The 16,540-nt window shown below is 49.6% G+C and overlaps 1 protein-coding gene across 1 annotated transcript in view; it reads right to left on the bottom strand.

Annotated features, from left to right (window-relative positions):
• shroom3 (shroom family member 3) overlaps positions 1 to 12,576 on the bottom strand; it is a 646,833-nt gene extending 634,257 nt beyond the window's left edge. Inside the window, exon 1 of the mRNA XM_072496330.1 lies at positions 11,591 to 12,576. Within this exon, the coding sequence (XP_072352431.1) occupies positions 11,591 to 11,740 (150 nt within the window). The 5' untranslated portion in view covers positions 11,741 to 12,576. The remainder of the gene's footprint in view (positions 1 to 11,590) is intronic.
• Positions 12,577 to 16,540: the final 3,964 nt, after the last annotated feature.

Genomic DNA, 16,540 nt, shown 5'->3' with positions numbered 1-16,540 from the left:
CATAGATGTGATGTTATTTGTCAACAACCACATTCAATTCTTGCACAACAAGTGTGCAAAATGCAAGAATCCATAAGCAATTGATGGTATTTCATTGAAAAAATATGTGTTATTTATGCTTTAGTTTTACCATTCAAAATTTGGGATTTAAGAAACCATGTCAATTATTTGAAATAGTGATGAGAGGAATTCTCACTTTTTTGTCATGCTGAGAAACCTACCATAGGGGATTGTCTATAATTGGAGAAACAGCTGTGAACAATTTATCTTCATGCTTTACATTCACACCCAGGGCTCTGAGAGCGAGTTAAATATGAATCTGGAACACATCAGATTATACACAGAATGTAGTTTGCTCCCCAAACCCCTCAGAACTATTGTAAGTAGCAGTGCCAGTGATTAAATACATCAATTTGTGGATAAGGATGTGGATGTGAGATTATCTGTAAAATTCACAAGTCCGAGATTGGCCCACAAATTAAATGATTTCCGTTCTGGTTTTACACACTGAAAATATTTTCAAAATTATATATAAATTGAAGCATTGGACACATGCAAGATTGAAGCCACTGGACCCAATCATTTCAATGCTATGCCGCAGGTCCACTTTGAGATTGGCCACACATCTAATTTATTTTAATACCATAATAAAAGCAAAATACTGCAGACATTGGGGGCAGGATTCTCCGATGGCGAGTCAGAGTGTCCGCGCCGTCGTGAACGCCGTCGCGATTCACGACGGCGCAAACGGGCTGCCGGCAGCATCGATTCAGGCCCCGAAAAGGGGCCAGCAGCGGAGCCACGAGAAACGCAGTGGGCGTGACGCCAGAGCGCGCCATCGTCGCGCGACGCCCGGATGACGGGGCGCCGCGTCATTCTATGTGCGCGATCCGCGCACAGGCCCCGACACAGAGATGGCTGCGCCCCGCCGTGCCGCTCCCAGGTTCCGGGACAATGACCTGGAGACAATGTTGGACACAGTGGAAGAGCGGAGGGCGATCCTGTGCCCAAGACGTGGCCACCGGCACCCGCCAGCACAGTCAGGCGCAACTGGCGTAATGTGGGCCTCGCCGTTAGCGCTGTGGGGCAGACCCCACCCCTGCAAGAAGCTCCACGACCTCATGAGGGCAGCCAGGGTAAGTACCCAGAGAGTTTCCCCGGGCCACACCCCACCCCTCCCTCCCCCTCCACGTGTCGCGCGCCCCCCCTCCCCACGCAGGAGGGGGGGGCACCACATTCCACTCAACCCATATGGGCACCCCCCCTTGCGAGCCACCTTGGCGTCGTGCCCAGTGCCACCCCCCCCCCCCAAGTCATAATGTTGCCAACATCTGCGTGTCTTGCTGCTGACTGCCTAACTCTGATGCTTTTCCCCCTCCTGCAGGATAAGACAGACCACAACCATCGTAAGCGTACAAGAGCCGGAGGGGGATCACCTGTTCTGCACCCTCTCACCGTCCATGAGCAGAGGGCTCGAGACCTCGCTGGGGGAGCCGCCACCCGAGAGGTAGCGCCATGCCAGATCGGAGGCGCAGCACCAAGTGAGACTCCCCTGCCTGGCTACACTCCCTCAGCCCCTCACCTCCCCCCTCCCCTCACACTGCAACACCTCGCACTGCCCCCTAACCCCCCCTCCCCTCACACTGCACCACCTCACACTGCCCCCTAACCCCCCCTCACACTCCACCTCCTCACACTGCCCCCTCCACCCGGCTCCGCGTGTCTAACGATACATGCTTTATTGTGTATTCCAGGGCCAGCCGACGATCGTCCCGGTGTGCCTCAGACAAGCCACCGCCGTCCATCTCCACGTCCATCCGCCCTCAGGGACGCACGCCAGGGAGAGGAAGGAAGACGGACAGGAGGGCCCTCGTCCGAAGTCAGGGCACAGGAAACGGATGCACAGAGGGCCGACACGAACGACAGTGACTAACAGAGGACGGACAGTCAGGACACTGATGGCCATGAAATGGACGAAGAGAGGACGGAGAGCCAGGACAGTGATGGACAGAGGACGGGGACTCTAGACAGTGACGCACAGAGGACAGCCAAACAGATGTTGGACAGCCTGGACACGGCCCCTCACATGGGCCAGAGACAATGTCCATCGGTCCAAGGCTCGACCCAGGAGACCCCAAACCTGGGGTCCGATGAGGACATGGACCTTGCGTCACTGCTGTCACCCACACCCTCCACCATCGCAGATACCCTCATCTCGGTTGGGCACATTAGTGATGAGGCTTCGGGGTCACTGACTGGTGCGCACCACACAGCCAATACAGCAGCAGCAGGTGGAGGTAGGAGCAGCCGAGGGGCTGGATGGTCGGAGGGCAGCCCAGCCCCAGCACCCAGCTGCCGCCCAGACGGTTCCCGGGTTCCTGGACTTACCAGACCCACCCACAGACCCGATGCCTTTGGAAACCCAGGGAGTGGACAACGGGATGACGGCCGCCCTCCAGCATCTGCAGACGCAGTTGGAGGAGTCCATCCGCGTACAGGAGCAGGGAGTGGTGCCGGTCATGGCTGCCACCCAGGCCGACACCGCACGGGTGGCGTCCGCGGTGGAGGCAATGGGGGCAACGGTTTTGGCCATGGGTCAGGTTCTGCAAGGCGTGGGGCTTGATGTGCACATGTCATCCCTGGCCTAGGACAGGGCTGCCCACTCACAGGCAGCCATGTGCCAGAGCCAACTGGACATTGCCGCCGCGCTCCGGGGTCTGGCCCAGTCTCAGCAGGCCATTGCTGAGAGCATAGGCGGCCTTGCCCACATGCTGGATGGCGTCACACAAGCCCAGAGGGAGGTTGCACAGTCCCTGACAGGGATGGCGCACTCCCGGAGCTCCATCGCTGCGAACGTTCAGACCCTGGTCGATGCCACAGCGGGCCTCCAGGACTGGCAGCGCCAGGTGTCGGTGGTGCCATGGTGCTTGTCTCTACTCACACCACGGTCCCATAGTGAGGCCCGGGGGCCACCGGGCTCCCCGAGGGAGGAGGACGTTCTAGGGCCCCTCCCGGTGACTCCTGCAAGGGAGGTACCAGAACACTCTGACTCCCCCGTTCCGTCCCTGGTGTATCTGGTGGGCAGCGGGCAGAACAGGGTGGCACCATGACATCCAGCACGCCCGCCAAGCAGCCTGGCCCATCCAAGCCGGGCCGCCCCAGGAAACGCACGCCGACGGGGAGCCAAGTCGCAGGGCAGGAGTCTCAGCAGTCCGCCTCCACTCCTGCTGTACTGTCTGGGGAAACACCAAGGCGTAGTGGTAGAGCCGGTAAGGCAAAGAAGTTAGACACGTAGTAAGTTGACACGGGTGCAGGGCACAGCTTAGTTCTTGTATGTGAATGTCACGATTAAAGTCACTGTTACACCAAACCTAGATGCCTGTGTGTTATGTCCGGTGCCTCAGGGGTCGTGAAGGGGACCGAATGGCGCTGGGGTCGAAGGTCGGTACAACGGTGAGGCCGGGTGGGTGTTCGCCCCCAACCCCCCCGTCGTCCTCGGAATACTGACGCCAACTACCCCACATGGCCATGTATTGGAGTGTCCGTGATGCATACAGGGACCACCCAGGTGGAGGGTGTAGCTGTGGCCATGAGTCAGACACTGTCTAATGATCCGGAGCCCCTCGTCGCCACATTCCGGCGCCTGTTCGGATACAGAGGGAGAATTCAGATTGTCCAAATTATCTAGCAGCGCGTCTTTCAGGACTTGTGGGAGGAAACCCTCTTTTGTGGGAGGAGCCCCTTTTTAAACCTTTAAACCAACATGGAGTGTAAACTTAAATATAAAGGGAATATTGGAAATACTCAGCAAGTCTGGCAGCATCCATGAAGAGAGAAACAAAGTTAAAGTTTCAAATCAAGTATGACTGTTCTTCAGAAGTCATATTTGACTCAAAAACATTAACTCTGTTAATGCTGCCAGACCTGTTGAGTACTTCCAGCATTTTATTTTATTTTTAAGATTTCCAGCATTGGCAGTATTTTGCTTTTCATAGAAACACAGAATTTACAGTGCAGAAGGAGGTCATTTGGCCCATCGTGTCTGCACCGGCCCCTGGAAGAGCACCCTACCCACCTTAAGGCTTCCACCTTACCCCGTAACTCAGTAACCCCACCTAACCTTTTGGACACTAAGGGGCAATTTAGCATGGCAAATCCACCTAACCTGCAAATCTTTGGACTGTGGGAGGAAACCAGAGCACCCAGAGGAAACCCCGCAGACATGGGGAGAACGTGCAGACTCCGCACAGACAGTGACCCGAGGCCGGAATTGAACCTGGGACCTGGAATTGTGAGGCAGCAGTGCTAATCACTGTGTCACCGTGCCGCTTTTATTGGAATGTAAACTTAAATGGCACATTCAGTACATCAACTTTCTAAGAGATTCATGCATCTGCTCTCTCTGACAAACAATAGGTCCACCTGCAGACTGGGGAAGATAAAACATTCTGCTTTGCAACCCCATGCAATACAAACTCTTTCAGTAATGTCAAAATACAGTAGTTTGCCCACCTTCAAAATGAATTTTGTACTGTTTTGACTGACGGAAGACAAACTGGTGGGACATTTGACTTTTTCAAAGACAGATTGAGAGAGCAGTTAATAAATCACATGGTATCCTGGGCTTTATTAATTGGGGCATAAAGTATAAGAACAAGGAGATTGCATTCAACTTGTATAAGTCACTAGTTCAGTCGCAGCGAGAGTACTGCGTTTTGTTCTGGGCAGCGTACTTTAGGAAGGATACGATGACTTTAGAGAGGGTGCAGGTTAGATGGATTGGCCATGCTAAAAAAAATGCCCCTGAGTGTGCAGGTTAGATGGGGTTACAGGATTATGGGGATAGGGTGGGGGAGTGGGCCTAGGTAGGGTGCACTTTCAGAGGATCGGTGCAGACTCAATGGGCTGAATGGCCTCCTTCTGCAATGTAGGAATTCTATGGCGCAGAAAATAGTCACGAGAATAGTTCCAGGGATGAGGAACTGCAGTTCTGAAAATAGATAAGTGAAATCAGGACTACATTCTTTAGTGAAAAGGTTCAAGATGAAATTTGATATCACCAAGGTACAATTTGCAGCCCACTTGATCTTCCTAATATAATCAAGTTAAACAGATTAAATAATTTTGATTTTCATATACATTTTAAATATGCATTACATTAACGCAGATTGTAAAAGGGTTCTCACGGCACAATGAGTAAATACCCAGCCCCATGCTGTTTCCCATTATTAAATTATTTCTATAAAACAGAAAGATGTCAGTGTATTTGATCATACTTTGCACCTGGCATGCTGCTCTACTTGACAACGTTTGATGCAAAGAGGGCAATAACGGTCAGTTCAGAGCACTGATTATTCAGATCTTGATAAATGCGAAAACTCACCGAAAATTTTTATGACAAAAATAAAATGATTGTATGCAGTAGTGGCGATAATTCAGAGGCCAAGCTATCCATCACATAATTCAGTGTGTTCGCATTAAAGGTTGTGAGCTACTGCAATGTGAAAAAAAGTTATTTGATAAAACACCTGGTAAACAAAATGATCCAATTACGTCTAATCATTTAGAAATCAGTATGAAAAATATAAAGATTAAATTATAGGGTCGGCTGCTACATTGTACTTCATCCAACATCTCCCATCTGGAAGTTTTAATGCTACTTACCAGGAAAACCAAATGTTATTTTACTATTTGTACAATGCCAATATGAACTTTAAAAATGCAAACCCTTTGCCAAGCCAGCCACAATACAACCATTAATACAAACCTGAACTACAAGGCAAAGTCTTTTAATCTTGCAGTTACTTGACAAATGGGTTAACGCACCATTTCCTTTTTGATTTTCCACACTGAAAGCCAACTTAATTGAATATTTTTAAATAAGTGATTTGAAAATAAAAAGACTTACTGTATAACAGGCAGACTAGGAAGTCTGGAATTGTTCTTTAAAAGTGATGTCCCTTTTACAGTTTAAACAAACCAGGCTGACAAAGCTGCACATGTTTTTGGCATTCCTCTGCCAATCCTGGAACACAGCCAAAGTTGCAGCTACATTCCACATGTTCACTTCCCAGCTTCTATGAGACGGCTTCTTAAACATGGACCTTGATATCAGTTTGGCTGGAAGCCCCCTGTTTTCTTCTTTTTCTCAGTTTAAGAAAAGTTTTTCACTGAGCAAATAAAAAATGGGCTCATTGGCATGGACAACTGACTTCAGACAATATCCAAAAGTTGTAAATTTGTAGGTTATTATGAAAAAGACTGCTTTAAAGGTCACATTTCACAAACCCGCTAAAAGAAGACAGACTCTTTTTTTGGCTCAGTATTGTTCATCACAGAGCTTTTCAGGTCCAGTTTATGTATGTAAAATTCACCATGTCACCCTGCACCAGGCTCTAAGCACAAACGTAGTGTGGTTCCCTGTGCTCAGAATGAACAAATACCAGTTTTTAAATGCTGACTTCAAACAGAGTTTTAGAAATCAAATCTAAAGTAATCGGGGGCAGCACGGTAGCACAAGTGGATAGCACTGTGGCTTCACAGCGCCAGGGTCCCAGGTTCGATTCCCCGCTGGGTCACTGTCTGTGCGGAGTCTGCACGTTCTCCCCGTGTCTGCGTGGGTTTCCTCCGGGTGCTCCGGTTTCCTCCCACAGTCCAAAGACGTGCAGGTTAGGTGGATTGGCCATGCTAAAAATTGCCCGTAGTGTCCACAAGGGTTGGGAGGGGTTATTGGGTTGCGGGGATAGGGTGGAAGTGAGGGATTAATGTGGGTCGGTGCAGACTCGATGGGCCGAATGGCCTCCTTCTGCACTGTATGTTCTATGTAATCTATGTATGTAAAATACAGTTCCCAGTTCACTCACCTGAATCTGTGCAACAAAGCATCGCTTTTATAAAAAAGGAAGTAACCTCAAAGCATAGCTGAAGTGCTTTTTAGATAAATTCCAGACTAAATTGGAAAACATTTTGTTCACAGCCCTTGGAAGACAAAAGTTTTGTACCATAAAGAGATGCAAATGCAGTAAATATTCCATAATGCAGCTCAAGGGATCAGGAAGCAGGGTTGCAGCTGAATGCAGGATGTAGGCTGACCCAATGTACTAATTTGGGTTTCTCCTTCTCCCCCAAACCCATGTAGCAATTCAGAACTGTTTTGTTTCCTGCGAACCAAATACCAAAAGCAATTATAATGCCAATAAATGCCATGCACCTTAAGATTGCACATGACTATCTTTGTTACCATTTTAGTATTCTGCTTAGGACATTGCTTGCACAAATATTTGTTCTATTGTTATTTTAAGTAAACCAACCAGTTTAATGAAGCAGTTAAACACCAAGGTTCTGATGATGTCCATTCACTACTTAAAATTTGCTTTCATGCTTTATAATTCCAGAAATGCTCAAATGAATCAAAGAAATGAGATTAAGGAAGCAGAAAGAAGCAAGAAAGAAAGATTTCCCAAGAATTCAAAGGTAATGTATTTTTTTCTTCTCATCGACTTGCCCTCCTCCCTGCCAATGCGGCACTGATTCTTTGGCGGAACAATTCGCCAGCATTCCTTGCCACCCTCCAGTACCAAGTGATTATTCCTCATCGTAAGCCACAACAGTAAATGGAGCAGATTTTCTGACTGCAGGGGAAATCACAAGCGACCTTTCCTTGACATCAGCATATTTTACACACATAAATTTTCAACAGTAGTCACTACTTGCAATCTTGATTTTCCTCTGCCTAAGCGAGGAGCAACGAAGCCTGTATTGTAAGAACCTAAGAAGTAGGACTATCTGGTCCCTTGACCGTGTCTCTGTCATTCAATGCGATCATGGTTGATCTTCTGCCTCAACTCCACTTTCCCCAGACAGATCCTTTGATTCCCTGAGACACCAAACAACTTACCTCAACCTTAAATATATTCAACAATGAAATACCCACAACTCTTTGGGGGAGTCAATTCTAAAGATTTGCAACACTGAGTGAAGAAATTTCTCTTCATTTCAGTTCTAATTAGCCTCGAGGGACAGTACCCTAGTGTTCTAGATTCCCAAAGCAAGGGGAATCTAGTGTCTACCCTATCAAGCCCCCATCAGAATATGCTTCAATGAGTTTATCTCCCATTTTTCTACACTCCAGAGATTATTGGCCCAGTTTACTCATCCGCTCATCATAAGGCGGAAAATCTAGTGAACATTCACAAAGCTGCCTCCAATGTGTATCCTTCCTTAGATATAGAGACCAAATAACACACGGAACTCCAGGCGTATGGCCTGCACCGGAGTTTTCAGTTATAAATTGTTGCTTATGTTGAAAGAAAATTATCAAGAGAAGATATTAATAAGAAATGGAAAATGATACAAGCATTCAAATAATACTTTTTGAAGTAGTCTACATTTTAATTTGGAACAGTTCCCATGAATTTGAAAACCCTGAAATATGACAGTACACCAATACCCAGTTGAAAGTTTTGAAATATGCAGTACTTTTCCCAGTATTCAATGTTTTTGGCAAAGTAATTATTTCACCAATCACTCTCTTTTTTTTTTTGTTTTCACCCCTTTTAGTTATTTTCCTCTCCTCTTGAGGTTCCACCTAGGTGTCTGCCATCCCACAATCGAGTATCACTACACCTTTAAGCATACAGCAACACAAGGAAGTGTCGTAGAAGACAAAGATTCAAAAGGTAGAAAACTGTTGACCAAGGGTTGGGGCAGCAAAATGGTTAGCACTGCTGCCTCACGGTGCCAAGGACCAGGTTCGATCTCAGTCCTGGGTCACTTTCCGTGTGGAGTTTGTGCATCCTCACCGTGTCTGCGAGGGTCTCACTTCCACAACCCAAAGATGTGCAGGGTAGGTGGACTGGCCACGCTAAATTGCCCCTTAATTGGAAAAAAAAAAGGAATTGGGTACTTTAAATTTATTTTTTTTAAACTAAAAATCCGAGGGCCAACAGATTTTTTTAGCCAAAATAATGGCAACAGCAATATGGAAACAGAACCCGACAATTAAATCTTCACATGCTTCCAGCTTACACTATTTCATAGCTGTCAGTTCATAGTGCATACTGGCCATTTTTCTTCTGCTATTTTCCTCTTCTTAGGCTTTGAATTGTTCAGTGATGTAATTGAAAAAAGTTTTGGTACAACCAAGGAGGTTGCACTATTATTTAAAAAAATAAAAAAATTTAGAGTACCCAATTATTTTTTCAAATAATTAGCATGGCCAATTCACCTAACATGCACATCTTTTTGGGTTGTGAGGGTGAGGCCCGCGCAGACATGGGGAGAGTGTGCAAACTCCACACGGACAGTGACCCGGGGCCAGGATTGAACCCAGTCCTTGGTGCTGTGAGGCAGCAGTGCTAACCACCATGCTTCCCAAGGTTGCACTATTAATCATTTATACCCAAGCAGCCATAGGTGGTGTCATGGTCAGTCAACAAGCCAAAGTTTTCCAATGCAGCAACTCGAAATTACTGTTACTTTGTAACAGTTTGAAATGATTACTAAACAAGGCTGTTATAATATTCAGAATTAATTCTCCTACAGCAGCGCGGTGGTGGTGGTTAGCACTGTAGCCTCACGGCGCCGAGGTTCCAGGTTCGATCCTGGCCCTGGGTCACTGTCCATGTGGAGTTGGCACATTCTCTCGGTGTTTGTGTGAGTTTCGCCCCACAATTCAAAGAAAATGTGCAGAGTAGGTGGATAGGCCATGCTAAATTGCCCTTTAAATGGAAAAATGAATTGGGTACTCTAAATTTGTGAAACAAAATAATTAATTCTCCATCCAGTGCTTGGGTACATTGATCTTCACACATCAGCAACCTTTCAGTCTGGTAGGTCTCCTAAAGCAAGCTACCACATTGCAATTAGCTCACAACACCACACTGAGAAACAATAGAAGAGTGTAAGGGCGGCACAACCTTCTAATGCGCTGAATGATTAGTCTTTGTTTTCCTATGTATAGCAGTGCCAGATTGTATATTTTAAAAAACTACCACTGCACTAAAGCTAAACAGCAGATAGAAACACAGGCTCAACAAGTTGAATCTCCAACTTAATTTTCATGAGTGTGGGTTATTCATGAGTATCAGCATTATTCACTCATTATCCAGCTTTGCTCAAAAGCTGTTTCTGCTTTCTGAAAGCTGCTAATACATAATGAGATAGAATTCATGTACCACCCTTGGTTACTGGAGTGGGTGTACTTTAGGTTTGTCCAGCCAATGGGCATTCAACCTGGAGTAGCTACTTGGTGTTAGGGGAAGAGATGGGCGACATGGTGGCAGTGGTTAGCACTGCTGTCTCACAGCGTCAGGAACCCGGGTTCCATTACGACCTTGGGTAACGGTCTGTGTGGAGTTTACACTTTCTCCCAGTGTCTGTGTGGGTTTCCTCTGGGTGCTCCAGCTTCCTCCCGCAGTCCAAAGATGTGCAGGTTAGGTGGATTGGCCATGCTAAATTGCCCCCGAGTGTCCAGGGTTGCGCAGGTTAGGTCATGTTGGGGATGGGGGGGGGGGGTGGGGGGGGGGGGCTAGGTAGGATGCTCTTTCAGATGGTCGGTGCAGACATGATGGGCCGAATGTCCTCCTTCTGCATGGTAGGGATTCCATGGGGGTTTGCAGCTGTTATAAAATTGTTTCCCCAATTCATCCAAATGTCCTGAGTTACATAATGACAGTGAAATAGTAATCTTAGTTTTCCAGACACACACTTTATATAGGCACACAAGATAAAGCTCTTTGCACTGCTCTGACCAAACCACTCTGGAGCTTCAGCATCATCCAGGAAGGTCAGGGTCTCCAAATCCTACTCTCTCCCAAACAGTTTAGCACCTAAACTTCACTGTTCACCTAGTTTCCGTGTTTCTGGCCAAAATGCAACTGGCTGCCACGGTGGAAATCCTGAATGTGTTCCACTCCTCCACTCACTGTGCCAGCAGATTAATAATCCATCGATTAGCTGAAGATGGAACCTATCTGTTGACGATTGCTCTCCAACGCTCTATACAACGGGTCGGCAAAACGGTATCATCCAGTAATATTGTTATTTAAATCATGGTGTTGTTTCTGTAATTCCATAATCTGACCTGGAAAGTGACCCCAAAGCAGAGGTTCCGCGATGTGCTGGTATGCGAGTGCGTCCAAGTGATGCAGCTCCCAGTGGCATCTCTCACACACACACACACATACACTCACGGCATGTTTGCCATTAATGGAGTGGGTTGTTGTGGAAACCGGGTCCCTTGCACTTACTATTTCAGTGCAGAACTTCCATCTCCCTTTATCCCCCTGGAAAGACGCACGCCTTCACCCAGCCATCTAACTTACTCGGTGCTCTCTCCTCAAAGACAGGGTGAGAGGGGACAGCAACGTGGGCGCTATTCTCCATCACATTCTGCACCGATTTCAAGACGGAAAACGAGCATTTTAAAAACCCATTTGCTTCCATACAATTTAGAGCACAAGCCAAGGACGACTGTTTGTTATCAGCTTCCCAAATGCTGGATCTACGTAGCTGGTGTTGCATTAAAGACGGAATGGGTTATTTTGTTTTCTTTCCGGTGTGTGTATGTGTGTGAGAGAGATATCCTTACCTTGGAGATGATCAGCGGCTCCCCATGTTCAAGACCACCTTTCAGCGTGAATCCCCAGGGAGCGCCCCCCCGCAGAAACACTTCCACAGCCACAGGCTGCTGTCTCCCTTTCTGCATCTCGGCTCTTGCTCTGTACACGCTCGGCTGCATAATTCCCCCTCTTTCTACACTCAGGTGAAAACACTGCGATGTGCAATATACAGGTTTTTTTTATTTTACGACTGCCCGGGAGCAAAAAGAAAATCTCTGATCGCCGCCCGGCCGAGGTGACCGTGTGCAGGGGCAGCAGCAGCGTCTGAACTGGTAGACTTCACTCAACACCATTCCTTCAAGCACTTCAGCATCATCTCAAATGCAGGCTCAGTGATGCTCGCAGACATTTCCACAGTATGTTCCTCCGCTCCCTCTTTGGCAACACACAAAATATTTAAAAGCACCGAAGTCTCCTTCCAAACGGCACGAGATTCTTGTTCAAACAAATCCACAGAATGATGACAAACTTGGAAAGGCAGCGGTTCCGGAGGCTGCCCCGCAGCAACTTTTTCACTTGATTGATTATCTTCCCTCCATCCGATTCCCATTTACCATTTCAGTCGGGGGGTGCTTTGGGGGAGGGAGGAGGCGCGTTCCTGTCTCCTCTCCCGGCGCTCGCCAGCCTTTCCGTCAATAATAAAAGAGGGGGTGTATTCCAGTCACCTGAGGCTTTATTATTTCTCCCCACTCCCCCGCTCCTTCCCCTCCCCTTTCTCCAGCAAGTGTCACTGGTTAGAAGACGACACACGGGAGTTGTTGAGTCCGGGTGCAGCCTGTTGACAGTTCGCTGCAAGTTCGATCTGTGCAGCTGGAGCAATGGGCACCGGGCGCCTGCATGCTGGAGTGAGCGTGTCCCTGTCTCCGGCCGGCTGATGGGGCAGAGCCTGTGCTCACTCACCCCTCCCTCTGCCACCGTTCCTGCAGCTGCTCAGCAGCGCCTCCTCGCGCACTTCCCCCAGCCCTGCAGCGCCTCTCCGGCTGGCTCTCCGCGCCCGGCTCTCGCCCATCCACCACTGAGCAGGAAGTTTGGACGCGCGCGCGCACACAGAGCCCCGCATGCGCTCTTGCTGCCTCTGCAGTTCGGGCTATGCGCCTCGGGGGGCGCCCTCACTCCAAGGCCGGAGCTGAGGGTGCAGAGTGAGCCTTGCGCTGTCCTCATCAACACCGAGCAGAGGAGGGAGGGAAAGATCCCCAAGCCTTCATCAATGAGCTGCAAATAACACCGTGCGGCAAATGTTCGATTTCGGTGTTTATTCTCAGACCTGGGGAAGATAAGTCCTGCTTCTTACAGTCATGTTCCCCGACTCTACCTCATGCCAAGGTCAGGAAGAGCCTGCTATACGTGGGTGGACTGCGAGGGGGATAATGTTAAAACCTCAAAAGGACAAAAAATGGTTCCAGGGACCAGGAACTTAGATTTCAAAGAATCCCGGCAGTGCAGAAGGAGGCCATTCGCCCATTGAGTCTGCACCGACCCTCCAAAAGAGTCCACTCCCCCAAGCTATTCCTGCCTAATCTACACATCTTTGGACACCAAGAGGCAATTTACATAGGAACTAGGAGCAGAAGTAGGCAATTCAGCCCTTCGAGCCTACTCTGCGATCCAATCAAATCATGGCTGCTCTCTTCCTGGTCTCAAATCCACCTCCCTTCCTGTTCCACAGATTCCTTTAACTCATTTTTTAATCAAAAATATTGCGATCTCCTTCTTGGGCATTTAGCATGTCAATCCACCTAATCTGCATATCTTTGGATTGTGGGAGGTGATGTGTTATGTACTCTGGGATAACACAGGCTGCAACTTGTAGCCACTTAAAATCGCTAACTCCCGATTTAAAATGGCGAACGGCAAAGGCTGATGGGAAAGTCAGCCAACAGGACAAAAACGAGCAGCTGCAGGTTGACTGTATTTACCTCTGGAAAGGCCAGACAAGATCGATACCAGCAACCACCAGCATAACAAAACACCAGCCATCTGCATACTAACGAGCAATCCCTGGGAACAATGAGCAACATTTAGATACATAAAGCAAAACCAGACTTCGGCGCCAGCAGAAGCCTACACAAAGGGAGGAGAATGACCACCTCAAGACCGCCCATCGATCAGGCTCATCTACCAAAAGATACTCCAGACCTTGAAGTTAGTTCGATCTGATTTATTGAACCAGTAGCACAGTTCTCTATGAGTTTGACTCTCTGCTAACCTAAGTGTGGTTACTCTGACTGACTGAACCAAACTAACTCTTAGCCACGTGCTGGAGGTGTGATACTGTACATACACCCTGACTCACTATAGATGTTCATTAGTGGAAAGAGGCGGAGTGTGAGTGCCTCGTGCCTTTTTTAGTGAGATACCACCCCTGAGTGTCCTGCCTGCTCATTGGTCATGTCCTGTTCTCTGTGTTCATTAGCTGCCTGTCTGCGCCTATAAAAAGTGTGTGCTCGCCTGCGCTGCAGCCATTCTGGTTCCAGCTACAGGAGGCACAACATCTTGCTCAATAAAGCCTCGATTGTTCCACCATTCTCGTCTCTGGTAATTGACGGTACATCAATTTATTGAACAAGATTTTAAAAGATGGATTTCCTCATCAAGCCTGATCGCCTGAAGCTGAGCCCTTACGCAGCCAACACCACGTCCACCTTCGACCACTGACTAGCCTGCTTCAAAGCCTACCTCAGTGCAGCCACTGAAGAACCCTCGGACTCGCAGAAGCTCCAAGTCCTCTACTCACAGGTAAGTCCTGACATTCTTCCCCTCATCCGGGATGCGCCCACCTACTCTGAAGCGATGACGTTCCTGAAGGGACATTACATTAAACCGATGAATCAAGTGTACGCCAGGCACCTCCTGGCCACGAGACAGCAACTCCCTGGGGAGACTCTGGACGATTTCTTACGGGCCCTACAGATCCTCGGTAGGAACTGTGACTGCCAGGCAGTTTTGGCAGTCCAACACACCAAACTTTTAATTAGAGACGCTTATGTCACGGGCATAAAGTCTACGTATGTCCGCTAGCGACTATTGGAAGGGGGTACGCTCGATCTCGCAGGATCTAGGCAGCTTGCTAATTCATTAGAAGTGGCCTCCCGTAACCTGCAATCCTCCACCACCGACCGCGCGACGGTATCGTGGGCCCCACCAGCTTCCGACTCCAGCTCACCGCAAGCCTGCGCTGCGTGGCAGCCAGCCAACTCTGGGGGGCCCAAGTGTTATTTTTGTGGACAAAGCAAACACCCCAGGCAGCGCGGAGCGCGACCTGCAACAGGTGTGGGAAGAATGGGCACTTTGTTTCCTTTTGCCAGGCTCGGTCGGTCGCCGCTGTTTCCAGGCCCGACATTTCTACACCCTCCACGTGCGACCCAGGGGCGCCGCCATCTTCCCCTCCGCAAGCCACGTGCGGGCCGTGGGCGCCGCCATCTTCCCCACCGCAAGCCACGTGCGGGCCGTGGGCGCCGCCATCTTCCCCACCGCAAACCACGTGCGGGCCGTGGGCGCCGCCATCTTCCCCACCGCAAGCCACGTGCGGGCTGTGGGCGCCGCCATCTTCCCCTCCGCAAACCACGTGCGGGCCGTGGGCGCCGCCATCTTCCCCACCGCAAGCCACGTGCGGCCCGTGGTGCCGCCATCTTTGATGCCGCCCGCCATATGCGCCCCGTGGGCGCTGCCATCTTCGGTGCCATTTTGGACCGTGCCTCGGGACCCCTGCTCGTCTGGCCGTTCGCCACCTACTGCTACCTCCATCACGGCTGATCAGCCCGGGACTTCCCAGCATCTTCCGCAGCTCGCCTCCATCACCCTGGATCCGGGAGCACAGAGAGTTTCATCCACCCCACTACGGTAAGGCGCTGCTCCCTCCCGGTACACCCCGTCACACAGAAAATCTCCCTGGCCTCCGGATCCCATTCTGTTGAAATCCGGTGGTACTGTATCTTGACCCTCACCGTTCAGGGCGTAGAGTTCAGCAACTTCCGGCTCGACATCCTCCCCCACCTCTGCCTGCCCTGTTGCTCAGCCTGGATTTTCAGTGCCATCTCCAAAGCCTGACTTTGAAATTCGGCGGACCCCTGCCCCCCCCTCACCATCTGCGGCTTCACGACACTTAAGGTCGATCCACCTTCACTGTTTGCGAACCTCACCCCGGACTGCAAACCCGTCGCCACTAGGAGCAGACGGTACAGTGCACAGGACAGGACCTTCATCAGGTCGGAGGTCAAACGGCTTCTGCGGGAGGGGATCATCGAGGCCAGCAACAGCCCCTGGAAAGCTCAAGTAGTGGTAGTGAAAACTGGGGAGAAGCACAGGATGGTCATTGACTACAGTCAGACCATCAATCGGTACACGCAGCTCGACGCATACCCCCTCCCACGCATATCTGACATGGTCAATCTGATTGCGCAGTATCGAGTCTTTTCCACAGTAGACTTGAAGTCCGCTTATGAACAGCACCCCATCCACCCGGAGGACAGCCAATACACTGCATTCGAAGCAGATGGCTGCCTCTATCACTTCATTAGGGTTCCCTTCGGCGTCACCAATGAGGTCTCGGTCTTCCAGCGAGAGATGGACCGAATGGTTGACCAGTACGGGCTGCGGGCCTAGATAATGTCACCATCTGCGGCCACCATCAGCAGGACCACGACGCAAACCTCCAAATATTCCTCCATACCGCCAAACTCCTTAACCTCACCTACAATAAGGAGAAATGCGTGTTCCGCACCAACCGCTTAGCCATCATTGGCTATGTACTGGAAAATGGAGTCCTAGGGCCCGACCCCGACCGCCTGCGCCCCCTTCTGGAACTCCCTCTCCCCCACTGCCTCAAGGCCCTGAAACGATGCCTGGGGTTTTTCTCCTATTACACTCATCACGTCCACAGTTTTCCCCTGACGGCTGAGGCCCACCAGGCCTTCAACCAC

The sequence above is a fragment of the Scyliorhinus torazame genome, chromosome 3 (genome assembly GCF_047496885.1).
Source record: "Scyliorhinus torazame isolate Kashiwa2021f chromosome 3, sScyTor2.1, whole genome shotgun sequence".
Taxonomy (NCBI): Eukaryota; Metazoa; Chordata; class Chondrichthyes; order Carcharhiniformes; family Scyliorhinidae; genus Scyliorhinus; species Scyliorhinus torazame.
Note: the sequence above shows the minus strand (reverse complement) of the source record. Positions and strands in the feature narration are given on the sequence as shown.